This window comes from Acomys russatus, chromosome 4 (assembly GCF_903995435.1).
Source record: "Acomys russatus chromosome 4, mAcoRus1.1, whole genome shotgun sequence".
In the NCBI taxonomy this organism is placed as follows: domain Eukaryota; kingdom Metazoa; phylum Chordata; class Mammalia; order Rodentia; family Muridae; genus Acomys; species Acomys russatus.
The window spans coordinates 8334309-8357051 of record NC_067140.1 but is presented as its reverse complement, the minus strand read 5'-3'; the positions used below and the strand labels follow the sequence as shown (position 1 = coordinate 8357051).

Sequence of the window (22743 nt, the reverse complement as noted above, 5' to 3'; positions counted from 1 at the left end):
ACAAAAGATCTGGTGTCATAACCACCAGGACCAGGGCATCCCCACTCTGAGCTCCCCTCCCAGACACACTCTCCCTCTACTCAGACCCGCCATGTTCTGCCCATCCAGACAGCCCTTCATTACATCTGATCCTTTCCGGGATGTCTTGTCTCCGTTATTGAAAGTCCTTCTTGGAGGAGACATGGGGACCCACAGATCCTGGCACTGGGAGTCTGGCTGAGGTATTGGAGGGGGGACAGCAGTAGCCTTCTAGGACACAGTTGGACTTAGAGGTAGCAAGGAGTCTTACCTACGGAGCAAGCTCAAGGTCAGGGCTTCTAAAACTCCATCCAGGACCAGTGCACATGGAAGCAGGGGACATTAACACTAACTTGTCATCCTCACTTGACAGATCGGGACCTGACCCAAAGATAAACAGTGTAGAGGCAAGGTTTACAAAGCAACTCTCTGGGTGGGACTTAAACCTGAGACTTCTAAACACACGACTCTCCTTGCTATGGTAAATTACTTAACAAAAGCAACTTTAAAAAGGCTTGACTCACAGGGTGAAGTCATGCCAGTGGGAGCAAAATGCATCCTGTCAGGAAGTGGAGAGATGAACACTTGGCTTAGCACCCTTTGTCCTTTTTATTCGGTCTGGAAGCCCAGTGCAGGGGATGGTCCCACCTCCATTCAGGGTGGGCCTTCCTTCCTCAGATAAAGCCACCTAGAAATGCTCTCAGTCTCAGTAAGGCCATGTCAAGAGACTCTCAAATCTCATCAAGCTGACCATAAAGGTAACCAACCCAGACACAGGACATAAGATTCTCTATTTACTATGACATGCTAAAAGAACCTAATTCATAGAACCAGAAGCAGAATGTGGCTCCAGAAACAGGGTGTCATGTTGGGAATGGGGTTGGGGGTGACTACAATGATCACCAGGGAACATTTTAGATGGCAATGCTCTGTGTCTGATCCTTAAGACCGGTGGCAGTGCACTGCGTCCAAACTCAATGGCTACCCAATGAAATGAGTGTTTATGATACATAACTTACTCTTCATCAAGCTAGGGCCTGGGGCCAGCAAGATAGAAGGCTGGGTGTCTACGCAGGTTGAAAGCATCACTTCCATCCTTGAATTGAAACTGCCATCCATTTTACTGCCTCCTGTCTTGGAAATACACATGGGCGAAATTGGGTTCACAGAAACCCCACAAGCCCCCATCAGTGCCAGCAGTCTGTTTACAATGAACACAGCAAGGGCTTTTCCTGTGAGTTCACTCCTACTAGGAGGTAGTGCTAGCTCTGCCGCTGTTGCTGGCTTTCCGAATGCAGGTGGAAACTAACTCCACCCTGACAGTGCAGAACAAGGAAATGAGGTATCCACGTAACATTATCCTGTAAAAACTGCCAGCTCATGCATCCATGGTAGGTGCAACTCCTGCCAAGCTGAAGTGCGAATAGGAGCAGACAGACCACTGATGCTAACCCCACCACCTCCAAGTCCACAGGAGCCACCAGTAAATGTATCTGAAAGCTTAGGACAGAAGGAATATGCACCCCCAAATGCTGGTCAACTTCTGGATTTGGGGGTGGGGCTCCTTTATGTGTACCCATGTTCGTGGGCAAGTGTGTGTGCCCACATGTATAGCTGTGTGCACACAGGCCAGACGAGGTAGCTGCAGATAGCCAGTAAACTCTAGCAATGCTCCTGTCTCCACTCAGCTCCACCCCACGCAACACTGGAGCCACAGCCCTGTGAGCAGCCATGCCTAGCTGTTTATGTGGGTGCTGGGATCTAAACTCAGGCGTGTATTCATTGAGTCATCTCTGCAGCCCCAAGAGGCTCCTTTTTCCACACACCTTGTTTCGTTTTACCATTCCTACCAACGGACTTGCTCTCCTTGCTTTGTCCATTCTTCTACAATCTCAGCCCCGCCCTTGATGGGCCTGTGTTCCCCATCTCACCTTTTTTTTGCTCAGCTGTTTTCCAACAGTGTTACTCTATGAGGTGTGAAAGTGCAGCACTTCACAGCACGCCTCGGTGTCATACTCCCTCCTGCCAGTGCACCTGCCCCACATCCAGCCACTCCGAGGGGAGCACTCAGGCACACCCCTGCTGCAGAAGATGACGGGAACCCACCAGAAGCAGAAACCTGGGCAACAGGCATGCGTATGCACTTGTTGTGATGAACTGATTAGAGCCCATGCTGTGGCCTCCACTCCACCCACATTCTGGCTGCCCTCGGTCTGCCTACAGACCACACAAAAGGGACCGGTAAAGGCTGTTTTAGCGCGTTTCTCTGGCGGTGGCCTGACTCTCTTGGTTGGTTTGCTGGGCCTCCAAGTCTGTCCTATGAACTGCTTGTTCACTCCTGCGCCTGCTTTCCTACTGAGCTAGTCTTTCACTGACTCACAGGGGGGCTTTGTGTGCCCCTGACACTTAACCCTCGACTGGTGTCACCCACTGCAGATGCCATCTGCCAGCTCCCGCACCTACATGCAGACTCCTGCCAACTCCTAAAGCAAATTCAGCTAAGACAGAAGAGAGGGGAGTAAAGAGGAAATGGGAGGTGAACTGCAGGTTCAAACCCAGCATATTAAATGGGATGAAGTATTTGCAGAGCCATGAAAAAAAACAACATAAACCCTTTCTGTACTTCAGTGTTCAAAATAAAAGAAACAACTGAGTATAAAAAGACCTACTAACTAAAGTGGGTGTTAAGAAAAAAATATTTGTTAAAACAGTATAAAATAAATAAAACCCATGTTCTTTCATTGAAAACTTCATGCCATGGGAAATGACGCAGAAGTCCGGGACAGCGAGTAAAATGGCACAGGCCAGAACAAGTAACAGCAGCAGCCAAGGAGCAGAGCAAACAAGCTACACATACTAACACTGTGCCTTAAAACAGGTAATGAAGGCTAGGAGAGGGCCCAGCAAGCTAAGCCATTTGCCTTGACCTGTGAGGACTTGAGTTCAGATCCTCAAAGCCCACAGAAAGCTGGCCAGGGTAGCATGCACCTGCAACCCCAGCCCTCCTGCGGGGAGCTGACCATGGGGGAACGTGGGGACAGGAGAATCCCTGGAGGCTTGAGAGCCAGCTAGCCTGGCAAGCAAGGTAAGAACCAACACTTAAAAGTTATCCTCTTGCTGGAGAGATGGCTCAGTGGTTAAGAGCACTGTCTGCTCTTCCAAAGGTCCTGAGTTCAATTCCCAGCAACCACATGGTGGCTCACAACCATTTATAATGAGTTCTGGTGCCCTCTTCTGGCTCACATGCAGGCTGGATACTGTATTAATAATAAGTAAATAAATTAAAAAAAAAAAAAGTTATCCACTAACTTCCATGGGTGTGCCGTAGTGCACATGCACACAGAGTAAAAATAATGAACCGGATTAAAGCAGGCGGATCGCTGTGAGTTCAAGGCCAGCCTGGTCTACAAAGTGAGTCCAGTACAGCCCAGCCAAGGCTAAAACAGAGAGATCCTGTCTGGAAAAACCAAAAAGAAGAAGGAGGAGGAGGAGAAGAAGAAGAAAAGCTAATGTTTGCAGAAGGCTGGCTATTAAGTTCCTATCCCGGGTATCCCAGTGCAGAGGCCACGGCAGTAGTCGGAATACAGACGAGAACCCTGGTTACCTTTGGGTCAAGCGCTGATTCACCCATCAAGCTGAGTCCCTTTGTATTCAAAGCCAGTGACTGGAGCATTATCATCAGGCAAGGCCTCAGGAGCCGGGTCTTCCCCTGACTGGAGACTCTTGGGATGAACTACTGCACTGCCGTCTCCCACATCCCTACGCCCTCAGGTAGAGAGTAAGCAATTGTATACGCAGAAGCAAGTGGCTTAGGGCACCTGCTGCACTGGGAGCCATGAGGAGAACACTGGCCTGAATGCACTCGATACCACCCAAGAGCCTCAGGTATAACCCCATTATTCACCCGCCATCAGACACGCACACTGGAGAGAGCACTGACTGAGGGCCTGGGGGACCCAAGTCCTCTGCAGGCCACCTGTCAGCAAACTCCAGCAACTCTGTCATGTAGGACTGGCATTCTTCCGGTTCCCATGACTTAAGACACTTCCCCAGAGAGCTAATCAGAGTCCCAGCATCTGCTACATCATGAGTTGGAAGCTGAGGAAAATCCAGTCATGGCACTGGAAAGTGGGAAATGTCCACTCTGACCAGGTGACAAGAACATCTCTAGTGTGGAACAAACAGTCCTACGCTGCTCTCCAAGTCCACGGAAACCCATTTGCTCAGCATCGGGACTACATTCCAGGAGCAGGGATGCTCTGCGTGGCCACAGTCCAGCTGGCCCACAGTCCACACAGCCCACACCCAGCAGTTTCCAGGCTCTGGGATTTCAGCGTGTTTTTGTTTGGGTCCTGTATTGGTTTTTAATTGGATGGCTGATGTGAGATTGTTGGCATTTATTTTTCCCCAAGAACATTGTAAAATAATGATAATAAAACAAACCACCACCCACTCTCGCTGTCATCCTATCTCCTTCCTGGTCCACAAAGCACCTCCACTCTCATATCCCACCCCATGCACAGTCCAAGGGCTTGAGCAACGTGTGCTGACCGACCTACAAAGCAGGGAGAAGTGGGAGCTCCAATCCACAGCAAAGTCACCCACGGAACAGGAAGAAGGCCCACGCAGGTCCCAGATGAAAATGCATGAAGGGGGCCCTGGGCTAAGGTCCCCAGATTCTGTACTTGCAGATCTCTTGACAGTGAGGGTGCACCTCCACCCAGAACGGGCAATAAGGCAGATTAGCACAGGACACAATGCTGGAAGGCAGCCCTCAGCTGTCTAGACGGGGAGGCACAGAGGGGACTACATACCTGGGACCACACATGCAAAGAGAGACGGCAAGAGAAGGTGGCTTGCTTCCATGTGCTCACGTGCAGAGTGCATGGCCTCCCATTTTAGACCTGACCAGTGGCCTCAAATGTGAGAGTGTGGTTCCTCTAGCCTTTCTCCCTTCCACTATAATATAACCTTAAAAAAAAAAAAAATCAGGCTTTAAGAACGCTTGTTACTCCTGCAGAAGACCCAAGTCCAGTTCCTAGACCCACAGGGTCGCTCACAGCCATCAGTTCCAATAGATCTGGTGCCCTCTTCTGAACTCTACAGTCAGCAGGCATGCAGAAAACATGTAAGCAAAACAATCCGACAACATAAGAAAAATAAATACGTTTTTAAAATTAAAAGTAACAGGAAGGGGCCAGGAGATGGCTCTGTTGGCAAAATGCTTGCCACACAAGCAAGAGGCCCCGAGTTGGAGTCCACTGAGCCATGTAAGGTGCTACACATGGCAGTGTACACCTGTGATCCTACCACTGAGGAGGCAGGGATAGGGAACCCTGGAGCTCATTGGCAGCCTGTCTAGTTGCATGGGTGAGCTCCTGGCCCCAGTGGGAGACTTGTCTCAAAAATAAGGTGGACTTCTTCTGAGAAATGACTCCTGAGGTTAACCTCTGGCTCCAAATGTGTCTCCACATGCACACCTATGGTTTGCCAGCACACACCAACAAAAACCAGTAATAAAATAACAGGCAGATCCCAGATGACAAGAATTAGAACCTCTTCCATCTTCCTTTAAACAATGCCTCACGCTTTGTTCTAATTAGGTCTGAGAGCATTCAGGCACACATCATGGATTATGGCCCTGTGTCCACGGGCACCCCACCCCAGCTGCTGCACAAAGCAGCATCAGGTCCCATAGCCACTGTCAGGCCTCATCTGGAATAATTAACTGGACCATCTTAAAATACAGACCGCACGATCCACAGACGGGAGAGACACGCCCCTCAGGTAAAAAGATTTACTACAATTAACAATTTACCACTGCTATTTACACATTTATAAAATGGAAATAAAAATGACATACGTTTGGTGCCAAAAGTGGTGCATCCAAACTAAAACCAGTACAAAAATAAACTTTCAAGCTACATTTTTTTTTAAATAAACACCATTGAAACAGTAGGGAGCAGTCTGTCTTGCTGTGTGCTGAAATGCCATCACTGTGTCAGCAAAGCAGCCCCGGGGCAGCACGAATGGTGCCCGGGGAGCTGCCCGAGTTCTTGCAAGAATGCAAGCAAACCAAGATAAATATACAAGAGTTATGTTCCTGAGCTACACAAGTTTAGGGCATCTAAACTGTAGTGAATTCCTGCTAAAGAGCAGCCCCATGGGGCCGAGGTTGATGAACTTTGCCTGGCGCCCAGCCACTGGCACCAGGACGCGGTATCGTGCTCTGAGAGAAAGCTAAGCCCCCCTTGTGAAGGAAGTGGCTAACAAAGACGGGGCCTGGGAGTCCCAAGTAGCCCACCATTGTTGCACTGTCTCCCACTGCAGATAAGCAGGGACTTGGGCAGAGGGGAAGGAAGGAGCTGCTCGGTTTGGGAGCCCCCGTGCCTTATGGACTAGAACTTTGGTGATCATGGCAGAAATACTCAGCATTCCCTTTTGTACTTAATGCACATAGCAGCAGAAGACCTCAGCAGTCAACAACCGTGGCCACAGCAGGCAAGACCCAGGAGGCCAAAGAGAGCCATGTCTACACAGGTCTTCAGCCTCCAGCAGCCCACTCTCCTCCTCACAGCCGAGCTGGCCCAGGACTGTGCCTGCTGGAGTAGCACGCTGGCTACTGAATGTGAAGACTGAGGCCAGAGCACGGCCCAGCCAGCTCCTGCTTGGTCTAGGTGCAGTGCAAGAGAACACTGGCCATGCTCTCACTCCTTGGGGGACCCCAGTGATGAATGCTGAGGGGTGCAGGAAGAGGGGGGCTAATGAGCAGAGTGCAGCCCACACCAGAGTGGCTGCCTGTTCCACCTGAGCTGGTGCCAGAAACAACATGAAGGAAGGGTGCCAAACTGTCCCCGCAGCCACCTGCTGAGCTCCAGTCATTGGTCCTGGACCTTGGTCCTTTTGGCTTTCAGGGACAGGTGCTGCAAGAGAAAAGGAAACATCACTGGGGATGGTGACACAGAGAAATCAGATTCTAGCTGAGCTCCCACAGGTCAACTCCTCTGGTTGGTCCATACCTTCCCAAGAATGTTGTGCCCCTTGGAAACAGTGTCCACAGCAGAAGGAGCCTAGTGTAAAGAGCATATGACTCTCACAATGAGCATCAGTTAACAGGACGGAGGGATAAAATGCCTATGGGAAAGCCAAATTACTGCAATTTCTCAGATAAGTATCTGAGGTAGAATATATGAGCATAAGCTTCTCTTCAGGGACCCCTCCTCAGCAAATGAGGGCAACCTGACATCCCACCAATAACATAACCCAGTGAGGCACAGACCCCTCAGCTGAGCCAAGCTAGCATCCAGGAGCTCTTCCCAAGAGGATGCAGCACCCCCAACTGCAGTACTTGAATTCCACGCCACAGGGACCTGCCAGCCCTGAAAGAAAACAGCACACCGTCACTGACGACGTGAGCTGACAGACCGCTAGGGCCCTGGTCTAAGAAAATGGCGAGATTCCAGGCTTTCTACACACTAGTGCCTGAGTGTGTCCTTGTGCGAGTGAGGTCAGACACTCTCCCTGCGTCACTAAGGTCGCTCTGAGGCAAATCTCTGTGGGCTTGTTGCTTCTCCTGATTCTTTCCTCTCTGTTCTTCACCAAATATGACCCTAAACTATTCCTGGACGTGTGTAGCCTTATCCAGGGATGGGCGACGACACCATTTGCCTGTGAGCCATTTTTGGTACACTTCACTGGAAAGAATTCTGAGTGTAAGCAAAGTTGACTTTGAACCATTTCAGGCCTCTATAGAGTGAAAACAACTTTGAAAAACAAGTGGTGGAAAGTCACTGGAGGTGCCAGGGGGACGTGCTGCACCCTGAGAGCTGTGCTGCATCCAAGGCAGCAGACCTGCCCTGCACCGGCAGCCTCTGGGAACCCAGAGAGTCCCTGAAGTGTTGGCATAATGTTCTTGTGGGCTGTGTACAGTTTACTTTTATTCATTCGAATGCCGATTTCTCCACGTCACTATCTGGTTTCAATCTGGACATTGCACTGTCATGCTTATTCTAAATATCTCCTGTCTCAAGTTTGTGTAAACATGCCACCATTGTTCTCTGTATTGCCAATAAAAGCCAACTAGCCAATGCTGAGCAGTAACAGAATAGGGTGGGACATCCTGGTGAGTGCTGGGAGGAGAAAGAGCAGGAAGGGCAGGAGGGATGCATGTGGAGAGGACCGGGAGGAACCAGGAGTGAGCAGGACCATGGACATGAGTAAAAAGCAAGTATAACGTGGGAAATCTGAATGGGAGGAAGCTATGCTAGCTTGGAGGTTTAGGATGGAGTGATTAGGTAGTGTGCTCTAGGCTAATTAAACAGAGCCTAGTCTCTCTGTGTGGTTATTTGGGTATAAAGCTGGTTAAGGAGAAACTACTGATTTATTGAAAGAATAAGTCAATATTAAATATTAATAGTCATTTGACACTGAAGAAATCATTATACCTTTGGGCCTCAATCAGAAGACACCAAGCTGCCACAATGGGGCTCCGGGGGCCCCATCATACAGCGAGCTGCCATCCTAGGTGGTTTCTAACGGCCCTAGCTCTCCCCAACACTCCCATCACAGTGCAGGTGATGGACAAAAAGGCAGAAATTCTGAGAGGAGAGACAAGCACAGATCACTGGCCTTGTCATCTTCTTCAGCATTCTGAAGCAATCTGCCCCTTACCTTTGCGGGCTGTCTGATCTAACAAAACTAACTTTGAACTGAGAGGGAAAAAATAACTCAGCTTGCCGACAAGTTCTACTCTCTAGGAGCCTCAAAGCAGCCAGGCTGGTGGCGGGCTGTGCCTAACCGCAGGCCCCCTGCTACCGTGGCACGCCCTGCTCTCCGCTCATAGCCGGCCTTTCTAGCCAGTTTTTATTTTTTATTTATTTATATTTTTTGGCCTCCTTGGTAGTTTCTTAACTCATGGGCTCAAAGATCCCCCTGGCTCAGTTTTCATGGTGTCTGGAACTGAGGGAGCACGCCAGCTTAACCCTTCCAGCTTTTGAACACAGCAGTCAGCTGAGCTTCAGCTTGAACTCACTGTGTAGCCCAGGCCGCCTGATGGAAAAGCGGGACTCACGGTTCCCCTGTGCTATAAGCAGCGGCTAATCTGGACTAAAATGTCTGAAAGCAACTGTTTGCAAGACACTGGAAAACCAAGAGGCCAGGACTCAGTCTTTCTTTCTTCTCTCCTTTTTGGGTACTAGGGACTGAACACAAGACAGCTTGTGCTCCGGCACAGACTGGCACCTAAACCCACAGGATGAACCCTTGAAAGGGAAGAATACAGGTGTGTGTGTCGTGGCTGTTCTCTGTTGTCTCCCTGGACAGCTGAGCACACGTGTGAGGGATTTTTCTTACTGAACCATTGTGAAGTGGAAGAACTCACTTTTAATCTCATCTGTTGAGGTGGGAAGACATGCCTGAAGAGGCTTGCTCTCTTTGCCTGCTTTCCCCTCTTGCTCTTGCTGGCAAGTCCATTCCTTCACTGGCTGGCGTTAGAGCCTACTTCTTCAGGATTCTGACAGAAGCTGAAGACCAGCCGAGACACTCAGCCTCATGGACTGGGCAACTACTGGATTCGTAGACCTTCTTTGGTAGGCAGCCATTGTTGGACCACTGCCTATAAGCCATTTCAATAAATTCCAGATAGATAGATAGATAGATAGATAGATAGATAGATAGATAGATAGATAGCTGGCTGGAGAGACTGCTCAGCAGTTAAGAGCACTCTCTGCTCTTCCAGAGGTCCTGAGTTCAATTCCTAGCAACCACAGGGTGGCTCACAACCATCTACACCCTCTAATGACCTCTTCTGGCATATAAGTGTACATGCAGATAGAACACTCATCTACATAAAATAAATAAAATCTATTTTAAAAGATAGATGATAGATAGATAGACAGGCAGACAGACAGACCGACTGGTAGGCAGACCCATTCATTCATTCATTCATTCAGTTCTGTTCCTCTAGAGAACCCTGACTAATGCAATGTTACATCCATCCCAGGTCTCTGCCTAAGTCTCCAAACTCTGGCACAGTGAAGTAAGTTCTAAATAGGAAACAATACAGGAGAGAAGACGGTTTGGGGTTGCTGAGAGAGCCAGAATGCACAGAATCGGACATTGGAGCAGACATTATATAAGGCAACGCTGATGTCTTTGGCTGAACACCAAGCTGCAATGTGCAGGCCAAGATTTCATAAAAATAGCAGGTGGCCACTGTTGGTGGGGGGGTCTGTGCTAGGGGTCTGTAGACAGCTGGACACTGGAGTGCTCATTGAGTAGTGCACAGACCTCACCAGGAGTCCCAGACATTTGATCCAGACATTTAAAAAAAAGATTATGCCTTAGGGGTGTGGCTAAGCCCATTAAAGACTAAGATCAAGGCTCAGCGGAATCCAGGTGGTGTGCCTATAAACTGACTAGCGGGGGAAAAAGACTGACATCATCTAAGAAGTTTAAAATTCTGCAACATAGTACCTATAACAGCTAACATGAAACACACACACGCATACACACACATACACACACACACACACACCTACTGGACTGGAGAAGCATGAAAACGGGTCTCATCATGAAACAAGGCAAAATCCAAACAAGGCTGAAGTGAGGGCAACGCTGGGTTGAGCGTCTTCTGCAATGGCTATATAAATACATTCAGCGATCTGATGGAAAAGATAGGAGCAGTGACTGAACACAAGAGTGATCCTGGCCCTCAGAGGAAGGATAGCAGCTACCAAGAAGAGACTTGATACCCTATGAGCATATACAGGGGGAGGAGGTCCCCCTCAGTCACAGTCATAGGGGAAGGGGAGTAAGGGGAAAATGGGAGGGAGGGAGGAATGGGAGGATACAAGGGATGGGATAACCATTGAGATGTAATATGAATAAACTAATAAAATAAAATAAAATAAAAAGAGTGATCTCCACAGAGAATACCAGGAGAGCTGGATCAAACACAAGAACGGACACGTGCAGTGCTCAGGATTCCTTAGACGGCTTAACAGCCAGCAGGGCTCTGTAAAACTGCTAAGTAATCCTGAGAAACTGCCCAAGGTAAGGCACAGGGAAGAGACCAGAGCCTCTGTGGTGAATGAGATACACAAGTGCTGCATAGAACACATATGTAACTGAAGCGTCAGAGAGCCAAGATTAGATCAGAAAAAATATATAGATTTAAAGAAACAATTCCCCCAATATGAATATAAGCATCTGTTCACAGATCCAATAAATTCAGTTAACTCTAAGAAAGATAAACACAAAAGTATCTTATGGTCAAATGGCTGGAAAAAAACAAACGAACAACCTTAAGAATAGCTACAGGCTCTTCCCCACTATTCAGCTATTAAAAACAAGGAATTTCCAAAATTTGTGGACAATGGATTGAACTAGAAATGATCATAATGAGTGAGCTAACCCAGAAGCAGAGAGACTCTAAAGGTATATACTCACTTATATCTGGACACTAGCCCAAGGGGCAGGTCCCATGAAAGTCTTCACTTACCAGGAAAGTGGGACAGAGGGGAGGACATCCTATTGAGACTCTAAGTGAGAAAAATATAGGGGATAGGGAAATAAATGGTCCTAGAAACCTACAAGAAGAACACTATGATGGGTGGATCTGAGCCCAGGGGTTCTGCTTGATCTAAGGCACCAACCAAGGACAACACATGCAGTCATCATCAAACCCCTACCCAGATCTAGCCAAGGGACAGAACATTCTCCACAGTTAAGTGGAGACTGGGGACTGACTTTCACACAATCTATGGTGCCCATATTTGGCCATGTCCCCTTGTTGGGGAGGCCCAATGGCACTCAGAGGAAGGACAGCAGACTACCAAGAAGAGACTTGATACCCTAGCATCATATTCGGGGGGAGGAGGTCCCTCTCAGTCACAGTCATAGGGAAGGGGAATGAGGTGAAAGCGGGAGGGAGGGAGGAATGGGAGGATGCATGGGATGGGATAGCAAATGAGATGTAATATGAATTATTTTATTTTTCAATAAAAATGTGTTAAAAAAAAAAAAAAAGAATAGCTACAGAGGTGAAACAAGACACACTGCATACACAGGACAGCCCGCAGATGGCGCCAGAGACACTGCACACCTGATGGCAACAGAGATGAAAACCAGTAACAAAACTCATTCCAGGAAGCACTACCCTTCAGGTGCTCCACCACCAGACCCTGCTGGAAGTTCACTAAAGAACATTCTTGAGGCAGAGATGCACACAGTGACGGACGAGAAACAAACAAACAAAAACTACTCTGCTAGTTCGGTGCAGTGCTTATACCTTTAACCGTAGCACTTAGAAAGGCAGAGGCAAGCGGATCTCTGTGAGTGCGAGGCCAGCCTAGTCTATAAAGCGAGCTGAGTCCAGGACAGGCAGGGCTACATAGAGAAACCCTAGCTCAAAAAACAAAACAACAACAAAAATAAAGGCTCTGTTTTTTAATCTGTTGAAGATACAACTGTTTAAAATAGTAATACATTAACAAGTATAAACACTCAGAAATAAAATACTGACCAACAATAGCACAAAGGAAAGGATATTTTGTAAAAAGGCAATACCCTGGTGTAGGTTTCTTACACTGTAGCTAAGCAGCATGATACTGATTCAGAATCAACCCTGAGGGGTCCAGGGTGTAAAAAGCCACTAAGAAATAAAATACAACACTAAAAAACAAACAACAACAACAACAGAAAAACATTATTTTTGAAAAATAAAGTAGGTTTTTTTTAAAAAGAACAAGACTAAAACGGACTAACACGAAAAAATTCCAAGGCAGTACGCTCAAAAACAATCATCAGTAAACACAAGATTCAACTTCTAGCAACAAACACATAAACACTAATAATTACATAACTAATTTACCATTGCAATGAGAGCACAGCGCAGACTGAGCAGTTTGTGGGCCATACCCAGCCAGGAGGCCCGTGGGCCCAGTTTACCTAGCAGTCTCCCAAACACGATCAACCATCTTTCAATTACGTCACGTTAGAAGGATGCATGGACTTGGGGAGCAATGAATGGACCATTTTGCAAAACTGAAGAAAAGAAACCATATATCTGTTATCCAAGCACACGTGGCCTGCTGTGGCAGGAGGGGCATGTAGCTGACTGCACAGTGGGTTTCAACCACCCAGGAGTGGTTTTTCATAGAGTTGCTGCGTGTGTTTTTTAACTGTACTGCCCTGAAGGCAATGAAAGTGGCTCCACCAGGAGGTCCTGGGGACCCAATAATTGAGGTTTGATTTAGGGTAGTGAGTTGGAGAACACATAGAGACTTGACACCAGGAAGAGGCTGCTGTTTGTCTGGGGACAGGTGCCACACAAACCTACCGTTCCTTGTTGATAAAAGTGTGGAGCCAGCTCCAGCAGCCAAGCAGATTCTATGGCCGTCACATCCCGCATGTAATACTTGGAGGTCTGTATAACCTCATTGTAGATAACCCTGAAACAAAGAATAAATGTGAAACACACGATGACAAGGCTGACAAGTCGCCTTTGCCCTCACCACAGCAGGTGTGCATTGTCTGTGTAGGACTCCGCCCTCACCACAGCAGGTGTGCATTATCCGTGTCGGAATCTGCCCTCACCACACAGGTGTGTACTGCCCATGTAGGACTCTGCCCTCACCACACAGGTGTGTACTGCCCATGTAGGACTCTGCCCTCACCACACAGGTGTGTACTGCCCGTGTAGGACTCTGCCCTCACCACACAGGTGTGTACTGTCTGTGTAGGACGCTCCCCTCACCACACAGGTGTGTACTGTCTGTGTAGGATGCTCCCCTCACCACACAGGTGTGTACTGTCTGTGTAGGATGCTCCCCTCACCACACAGGTGTGTACTGTCTGTATAGGACGCTCCCCTTGCCACACAGGTGTGTACTGTCTGTATAGGACACTCCCCTCACCACATAGGTGTGTACTGTCTGTGTAGGACTCTGCCCTCACCCCAGCAGGTGCTTACTGTCATGTGACTTTGCCCTTACCACACAGGTGTGTACTGTCTGTGTTGGACTCTGCACAGGTGCTGAGGCTGTGCATTCAGCCTCCTGACCAACTGTAGGTCAATATGTTGCACAGATGCAACTCTCCATCCTACACTGACTTCCAGGGCTCATCAGTTATCTACAAAAGGCCTTTCCAGGTCGTGGCCTACACTTACAGAGCTCTGAAAAGAACTTAAAGACTTAATTGGAACGTACAGAAATGGACTCAAAAGGCCTAACTGTTCAAAAGGGACTGGAAAATGACTATGAAGACACCAAAGAACCTTCCAGAATGACAAAATATCTTAAATATAGTCTGGCATGCAGGGTACACCTTTGTCAAGCCCCACCTTTCACTGCACATAATTATGTCTTAAGAGGAAAAGACTCATCTGGGACTGAGAAACACAAGCAAAGAATAAGGACCATGTTTTCTAAGCCCTGGATTTCAGGGGTTCATACAGCAAACACTAGTTTGTGAACCATTAGAAGAATTAACTCGGGGCATCCTTAGGAACCACAACCTATAAATACAAAGCCACACAGAGTTTGTCTCTCAAACACCAGTAAATGAATCTTAGCCAGTTGCCTAGTGTGCTCAGGGCTTGTGGGTCCATCCCCAACACAGGAAGGAAGGGAAGGAAAGAGGGAAGAGAGGGAGGGAGAAGTGGGGAGAAAAGATGTGAGGGAGACAGGAAGAAAGAGGGGAGGGGGATGGAGAGAGAGAAAGGAACTCACACTGAAGTTTGGGTCCCCTCTTGGACTTCTATGTACTCAGGGTAAAAGGGAAACAGTTACACACCCGGCACTACTGTCCTGTTCCTAAGAAGCTTCTAGATCTGCACTGGTTACAGGATGGTCTAACTCCTTGGTCAATTTCAGTACATCAGAAACACTGCCAGGACCTGTTTAAACAGTGCCCCCTTCCCCACCACTCACCCCCACACCAGGTTCTGACTGAAGAGAGCTGGGTGGGGCCCAAGAACCTGCATTTCCAACATGGTTCCAGGTGCTGCTGCCACCTGAGAATAAGGTCCCGGCGCCAGTGATCCTGGGTCCAACCCAACCACGGCCACTTCTCACTTCTCACCACATGCTCTTGTCTTCCCCAGGGCACTGTTCTTTCAACTGGTAAAGAGTCAAGTGCTGCTGTCCTTATATTTTCTAATCCTTTGTCAATCCATATTTTTGTAAAATACAATATAAATAAACTAAAAATAGGAAACAAACAAAATACAAGCCCAAATATGACTGTGACTTGGGAAAACAGCATAAAAATACCTGTGCTGTTCTCACTGCTGCACTTGCCGTCCCAGTTTGGACTGCAGACTGGAACCACCAACTGGTCACCCACTGTCAACTCACTGTCCATTCTCCGAAGACTTGTGCTTCCTTCTTGCTGCCATAGCTTTGCCACCCTATTTCCTAGGTGTGAAGTCTTTTGGTCCAGCCTAAAAATGCCAGTCAGCAGGTCCAGGGCAAGGGTCAGCTTCTCCATGAAGGCAGCTTGGCTTCCTGGCTCCTTCAGTGCCAACCCCAGCCCTTTAAGAAAGCTTCTCCTATGAGACTTCAATCTGTTTGCCTGGTAGCAGGGCAGTGGTGGCACATACCTGTAATCCCAGTACTCAGGGAGGCAGAGGCAGGAGGATCTCTGTGAGTTCGAGGTCAGCCTGATCTACAAAGCAAGTGCAGGACAGCCAAAGATACACAAAGAAACCCTGTCTCAAAAAACCAAAATTAAACAAACAAACAACAACAAAATCCCAAAATACTACATCTGGGATCCAAGCCATTTCTGCATGCTGTGCCTACTGTAGTAAGCCGTTAGTCAGTGGGCAAAATGAGCGCCTGTTGGGAGGATGAGTGAGGAGACAGCCAGCAGTTTGCTTAAGGAGCTCACCACCTGCAGCAGCCAGGCAGAGAGCTGGTGGTGCCCCTTATAGACTGCAGCACTCAGGAGAGCAGGCCCCGCACCTACAATGGGCAACATAGTAGAGCTGGCCCTGATGGTGAAGGCACTGGTGATGACTCAGCCCGAGGGCATGAGAGTTGACCCTGTCCCCTGTTGGCAGTGGCATTGGGTGCAGTGCAGTGCTCAAGAGCTCGCCCAAGAGGTGGAGGTGGAGGTGGAGGTAAGTTGGCAGATTGACCAGCTCAGCTACCATCCAGGGCTCTGAGATGGCCCACTCCAACATCTACCCCACCTACGAACTGCTAGAGCACATGAAGGGGCTGGTCCTATAGATCCAAAGCTGCAGGGTCTCACAGACACAGAGCATCAACGGACTATCTGAGACAAGTCCCAGTGAGATTCCAGGATTGATGGTGTAGCAGAAGCCAGAGGCCTCAAACCAGCCCTGTGGCTCATTGCAATGAAAGTACATTGGCAAGTAACATTACAGCTTCTACAATGAGATTTTTTTTTCTATGCTTTCGTTTTTTGCTTTCTGTTTTCTTTTGTGGGGGAGCTTGGAAGGGCAAAGGGTGTGGATAAAGAGGAATGAGTGGGACTGGGGTGCATGATGTGAAACTCACAAAGGATCAATAAAAAGTTAAAAAAAAAAAAAAAAGAATAATTTACTGAGTATAGTGTAAGGTAGCCAGGCAGTAACTGGAATACTGTCTACCTTTAGGGGATCCTTGATAGAGTAGAGATCCTGGCAACCCAGCACGCCAAAGTCAACACAGCGGATGGAGCACCTGCACTGCAAGCCAGGCCTGGGGACCCAGAGATGAGCAGAAACCAGGGCTTACTTACCAGCGGGGTGGCTTCTCCGCATAGAGGACTGAGGCAGGGTGAATGTGCAGCTCATGATCATCACGGATAGTCCTTGTGAGACACAAGAATTCTGTGTGAAGCACATCGTATGCACTTACTGTAAGAACCTGTAATTCTTCACACATTTAAGCACTTTTCTATAAACATGTTAATATGGCCCCCTCCCCCAAATGTATATAGAGAAAACTCTACTCTAGACCAGTGGTTCTCAACCGGCCTAATGCCATGGCCCTTTAATACAGTCCCTCATGTTGTGGTCAGCCCCAGCAATAATTTTTGTTTGCTACTTCATAACAGTAAATTTTGCTACTTTCAAAACAATCTCCTTCACAAGAGAAACTGTGGGCTTCTACAAGCCTTCCTACTGCACAAAGTTAATCACTAAACACTGAGGACCATAAGGAGTTAAGACTAAGAGCAGCGAGCTCGCACAGGCCAACTCCTATGGAATACTTACTTCTACCTCCAAACTCAACTTGATTCAATCTGATTCAAAAATGACAAAGTAAACACCCAACTGCCCATGCAATCAGATCATAAACATTGGCAGACTAGAATGTCAATTACTGAATGCACATGGCCATTTCTGTGGCATCAGGGGTCTGTCTATGTGTAGACCCAGTGTCAAGCTCATCGCCAGCACCCTAAGACAACATTATGGGGCACTGCTGTCAAATGGTAGTGAGGTAACCGACAATGAACTTCATCTCAAAGAAATGACTGGCCCTGGAATCTCCAACCAAGCAGCTTTTCTTGAGGACACCCATGAAATAATGTGTAGGTCACACACAGAAATAGTTGACAGCTGTCAACAAAGAGGAGCAATGAAAATGATGAGAGAGGGGCGTTACTGGAGAAAAGCTCAACTTTTCCAAGGGGACCCTCACCTCCCAACTACCTGACTATGGGAGCAGGGCTTATATAAAGGGCCAAAGCATCAAGGGAGTCTTGACTACAGCATGTGGTCTGGACAGTGTACACCACAGAGAGGAAGATAAAGCAGATATGGCTGCCAAAATTAAAAACACTCAGTGGGAGATGGAGAGATGGCTCAGAGGTTAAGAGCACTGGCTGCTCTTCCAGAGGTCCTGGGTTTGATTCCCAGCAACCACATGGGGATTCATATGTAACTCTAGTCCCAGCGGATTTGACACCCTCTGGCCTCTATGAGCACCAGGGACACATGGTGCAGGCAAAGCATAAACACACACACACACACACACACACACCTTTTTTTTAAATGCTGGGAGGTGGCACAGATGAGGGAAAGAGGCTCTCCTCCCCTCCCTTGTCCCTGGCCATCTATGGCAGGTGGGAGGACTGGTCATGAGAATGGAAGAACTGGCCATGTCCCTCACCAGCTGCAACACTCCGGAGAGAGGGTCCTGCACCTCACGTGGGAAGCACGGTAGAGCTGGTCCTGGTTGCTGGGGCTGCTGATGAGGCAACCCTGAGGATGTGAGAGCGGGACTGCAGCTCAGCTACCTCTCAAGTCCAGATCCAGGGCTTTCAATTGGCCCACCCCAACATCTACCCCATTGGTGAACTGCTGGAATGCAGATCCCAAAAAGAGGATGTCCATGACACAGGGCAACAGCAGGATAGCCGTGAGGAGTCCCAGTGAGGTCCCAGTACTGATTGAGTAGCAGAAGCCAGAGGCCCCATACCAGACCAATGAGTCATCGCAATGAACATCTGCAAGCAAAGCTGTGTGGACAATGGAGTACACTATGGGACACACTGTGACACACAACAGCTGTTGGGGGGAGGCTGCAAGGGTGGTACAAGGGGATGAGGATTGGGGTGCATGATGTGAAATTCACAAAGAACCAATAAAAAGCTTATTTTTAATGACCAATGAGTTCTGTGGTGTCTGGAAAATGTCATTTCTGAGCTGGCCTCAAACAGCAAGCAGCAACATTTCTCAGCAGGGGAGGGAGGCCTAACAGCAAAATAATACATGGAAGAGATCCGAAAAGGAGACAGGAGAGAGAAAGCCTTTCAATTGCTCCCTTGCTAAAGACAAAAGAGTGGCCTGTCCTGGTGACACAGACCTGTAATCTCAACTCCTGGGGGTGGGAGGACTGGAACAGGAGGATCACAAGTTCCAGGCCAGCCATAGTGAGAAGACCTCAAGAAGAAAAAGGAAAATGAGCATGACTGGAGGTAAAGCCTAGTGGTAGAGCACTGCCAGGCCCTCGGTTCAACCCTGGGAAATGGGGTGTCAAGGACAGCTACACCTTACACGGGTGCGTAAGTTACAAGACCACAATAACAGAAGAGACCAACTTAGAGGAACAATTCCAAGAACCTCAATATTTAGCCTGGAGAAAAGCAGACTAAACTATGCTGTACTTTTTACAGTAAAAGCTACTGTGGGCATCAGTGCCGGAAGACACAGGCTACAGGCTGTGGCAGGAGGCACTGTGACCAGCAAAGACATACAGACGGAAGCCTATGTGCCAGTCTGCAGCCTCCAGATGACCCCTGAGTGCGATGAGCCCCTGGGGAAAGTGGCTTCTCTAGAAACATCTCTAGTAATGCTCCCTCCCACACTGAGATGCAGGTCTGTGACTGTCATCCTAAGGCATCCTAAGGTCTGTAGATGTGCTGAGTATCAGGAATCTCCCAGAGAGCAAGGAAAATTTGCTAAAAGCTGATTGCCTCACTCAGTTTGGAAGGAGGCACGAGGTAAGCTGAGAGCTCCCTGCTTTTTTTCTACACTACAGCTTTCTGCTCCCCTTCACCGACCTCGGGGTCCTGTTACCTATATGCTCCGGTGGAGTGAAACCGTGCTGCATTTGCAAAGAATCCCGACACGATGCACCTCAGGACCGGATCTGGATCACCTACACAAGGCAGCAACAGAAGCCTGGTGAGACCCAGCACTCTGACCCCATGTTCCACATGCTGGGACCCGGGCTGTGACGCACAGGATCCAGGCCTAGCCTGCCCCACCCACCCCACCCCCTGCTCCTGCCACCTGAAACCACCCCTGAGCATCCTCAGCCTTGGGCCTCCCATGTCTGAAGAGGCAACTTCCCCAGCGGCAGCTAAGGACAAGGTAGGACAAGGCCCCTGGAACCAGGGCCTCTCCAACCCCAGGCCACAGAGCATTAGATGCAAGAAGCTGTTCCACAGATGGCCAGTGAGCTTGGATCACTGTGGAAACGCCTTCCTTCCCTAAGACACAAACTGCAAAAGCGCACTGCCCTGTCTGTGGTGGTCAGGCAGTTGGCAACTGCCCACCACTTCCAAACATTCTGTCCTTGTTAACTGCCATATTCTATTACTACAGCAAACACGCCTGCATCCCCATGCGCTAGCTCACAGCCATGAGAGGAATTCTAAAACTACCATGCAGGGGATAACCACGTTTTAATGGCTGAAGACACCCCCAATTTACCACTTCTAAGCCATTTCAACTCATGCAAGTCAAGACACAGTTACAGTGACAGCCGTTCTTTTCTGGTGATACATGAAACAGCAATGGAGCCCCACCTTAGCGCCGATGAAGGACAGTGCTACAGTTGGTAGCCTTACAGGACTCTCAGCAATATATAAATAAATCATGTTAGTGAATTCTTTCCAGCAGCTTTTGGCCAAAAGGGAGCTACATTCTTTTATTTTTATAAATTTAATTACTACTGGTGCATTTTTATTTCTCCTTGGTGAATTTTATTCTAATCTTTTGTTCTAATTCTAATTTTATTCTAATCCTTTGTTCACCTACCAAAAAGGCTCAATAAAGTCATTTAATAATAAGCTTAGTTTTTAATTGCTTTACAGCTAAAATTACATTTCACTCCTCTCTAAACTCCCTGGTGTGTATGTATTTGCAGGTAACCCCAGCAGAGCTGCTAAGCCTTAAGCCTGCATTCTGCCCACCCCCCACACAGATGCAGCCCCTCTCTCCAGCTGGTCAGAATCCTGTATCCAATATGCTTTGTCCTTAGGGGTTACTTCATAAAGGGTAAAAACTCATGTTGTAATGGTTTGTGACCCTCAAAACTCAGCTTCATAAAACCCCATTCCTCCGCATTCCATTCCTCTTATTAGGAAAACTTCTAATTCAACATACCCCTTCCCCTGGGCAGCGAGTGATACTGACACAAGACACACAGATGTAGGCCTAAGGCTGTCACTTATCTGCCAGGCGACAGGACCCTGGGCAGATGATCTCTAGCTCAAAGCCCTGTAAGTGTCCTTGTTTCTGCCCATGACACACACGGCACTCTGGGAAAGCCCTGCTAGATTTCTCCTTTCCTACATTTATTCCTACTACGAGCCACTGTTGTCCATGATCACTTGTAAAGGGTCACTTCTAAACAGCCCTATAGCCTAGCATTACAGTCTGTCTCCATGAAGCCTCCTCACCACACTGGGCTCTGAGAGAACCAAGTTTTTTTGTCATTTTTCAAACACTTGTTAGTATGAAAGCAAAATGAGTCAGAACTTTCTGGGTCCTGACTCTAACAGGCCACCTTTAGCCTACGCGTTACTTTCCTTCTGTACACGGGATAAAAGCGGCACACCTCTCCCAGTGGGCTGAGGGCGCGATGTGAATGAACACTCGGCGTTCTCAGAACGCTGCCCAGCCCAGCAGATGCTGTGGGAAATGCCAACGCTGCTGAATGAACTCAGTATGCCACTCCCTAGAAGCTGGCTCCGGGTCTCTGGCTCTGCTGGCTACAAGCTGTGTCATCCCAAAGGTCATGTGACTCCCCCCACGACCTCCTGGCTCCTCTGTAAACTAAGGACACCATCAACCACACCTCATACAGTAGGAGATAAAGAGAATGCCGAGACCCTGACTGGGTGCAAACTACTGTGGACTCTACAAACGGCCACCCCAGCCACGGCCACCCCAGCCACGGCCACAAGCGAGACCATCTGGCACGGTGGTGTTCTGCCTTGGCCGTGGTGAATGCCTAAGCTAAACACATGGCCTCTGCTTTAATAACACTTCCATCTGAGAAGAAAATGTGATTTTCATGTAATACCTATGAACATCATCCACTTACAAGTAATTTCTCGGGGCTGTCAAGATGGCTCAGCAAGTAAAGGTCCTCACAGGCAAGCCTTAGCACCTGAGCTCAGTACATGTAGAAGAAAAGACTCAACTCTGTGTGCCTGCTCAACACACACACACACACACACACACACACACACACACACACACACACACACACACACACACACACCTAGCACTCAGAGGCAAGAGGAACAGAAGTTCAAGGTCATCCTCAGCTGCATAAGACACTGCCGCCACGCCCCAACCCCCAACAAAATAAAAGATACATTTTCTGTAACAGCCGTCATTATATTAGTTCCATGCGCAATGATGTGGAAGCTTAAATTCTTAGGCATCTCCGTAAGCTTCAGAAATCTGGGGGAGGGAGCAACAGCCCACGCAAACATAAAGGGCTCTACCCAGGAAGACACCAGCCTTACGCTCACCACTGAATGTGTCCGCAGCTCAGCCCAGCATAAGAACTTGAAGAATGCAACGGGGCAGAACAGAAAGAGGGAGGCCACAGGCAGGGGAAGGCCACACCCACCTTCGCTGGACATCTTGGGCACCTGGAACTTGACAAGGAGCTTTTTCAACTGTTCTCTCACAGTGGCAGCTCTGACAAGGCCTTTGTAATTCAGGAAATGCTCTTGACACCACTGGGAGCTCTTGTTGTGCTGCAGAAAGGCCACACAGGGGAGACATTCGCCAGGTCAGACCCATCCACGACCCAGGCAATAGGCTAACAGGGCTCCTTTCTCTTACCCCACCTGCTGGTTTGATGAGACCTATCTCTAAATCAATCTGCCTGTGACTCCATGGCCCCTCACGTCAGCTCCCCATGACTCTTGGTAAGTCTGTTGAGTTTCCCTCTCATTTTATTAAACTATGGGAAGCAATGGAGTATGTGCAGAAATCATTTTCAAATCTCAATCTGC

At 48.4% G+C, this 22743-nt stretch overlaps 1 protein-coding gene across 1 annotated transcript in view; it reads right to left on the bottom strand.

Moving 5' to 3' along the window:
• Positions 1–6765: 6765 nt before the first annotated feature.
• The window catches only part of Dhx35 (DEAH-box helicase 35), a 64904-nt gene continuing 48926 nt past the window's right edge, over positions 6766–22743 (bottom strand). The window contains exons 18-22 of the mRNA XM_051143701.1: positions 22353–22482; positions 19559–19640; positions 16771–16842; positions 13358–13469; positions 6766–6941 (exon numbers count right to left, since the gene is read on the bottom strand). Coding sequence (XP_050999658.1) covers positions 6897–6941; positions 13358–13469; positions 16771–16842; positions 19559–19640; positions 22353–22482 — 441 coding nt within the window. The 3' untranslated portion in view covers positions 6766–6896. The remainder of the gene's footprint in view (positions 6942–13357; positions 13470–16770; positions 16843–19558; positions 19641–22352; positions 22483–22743) is intronic.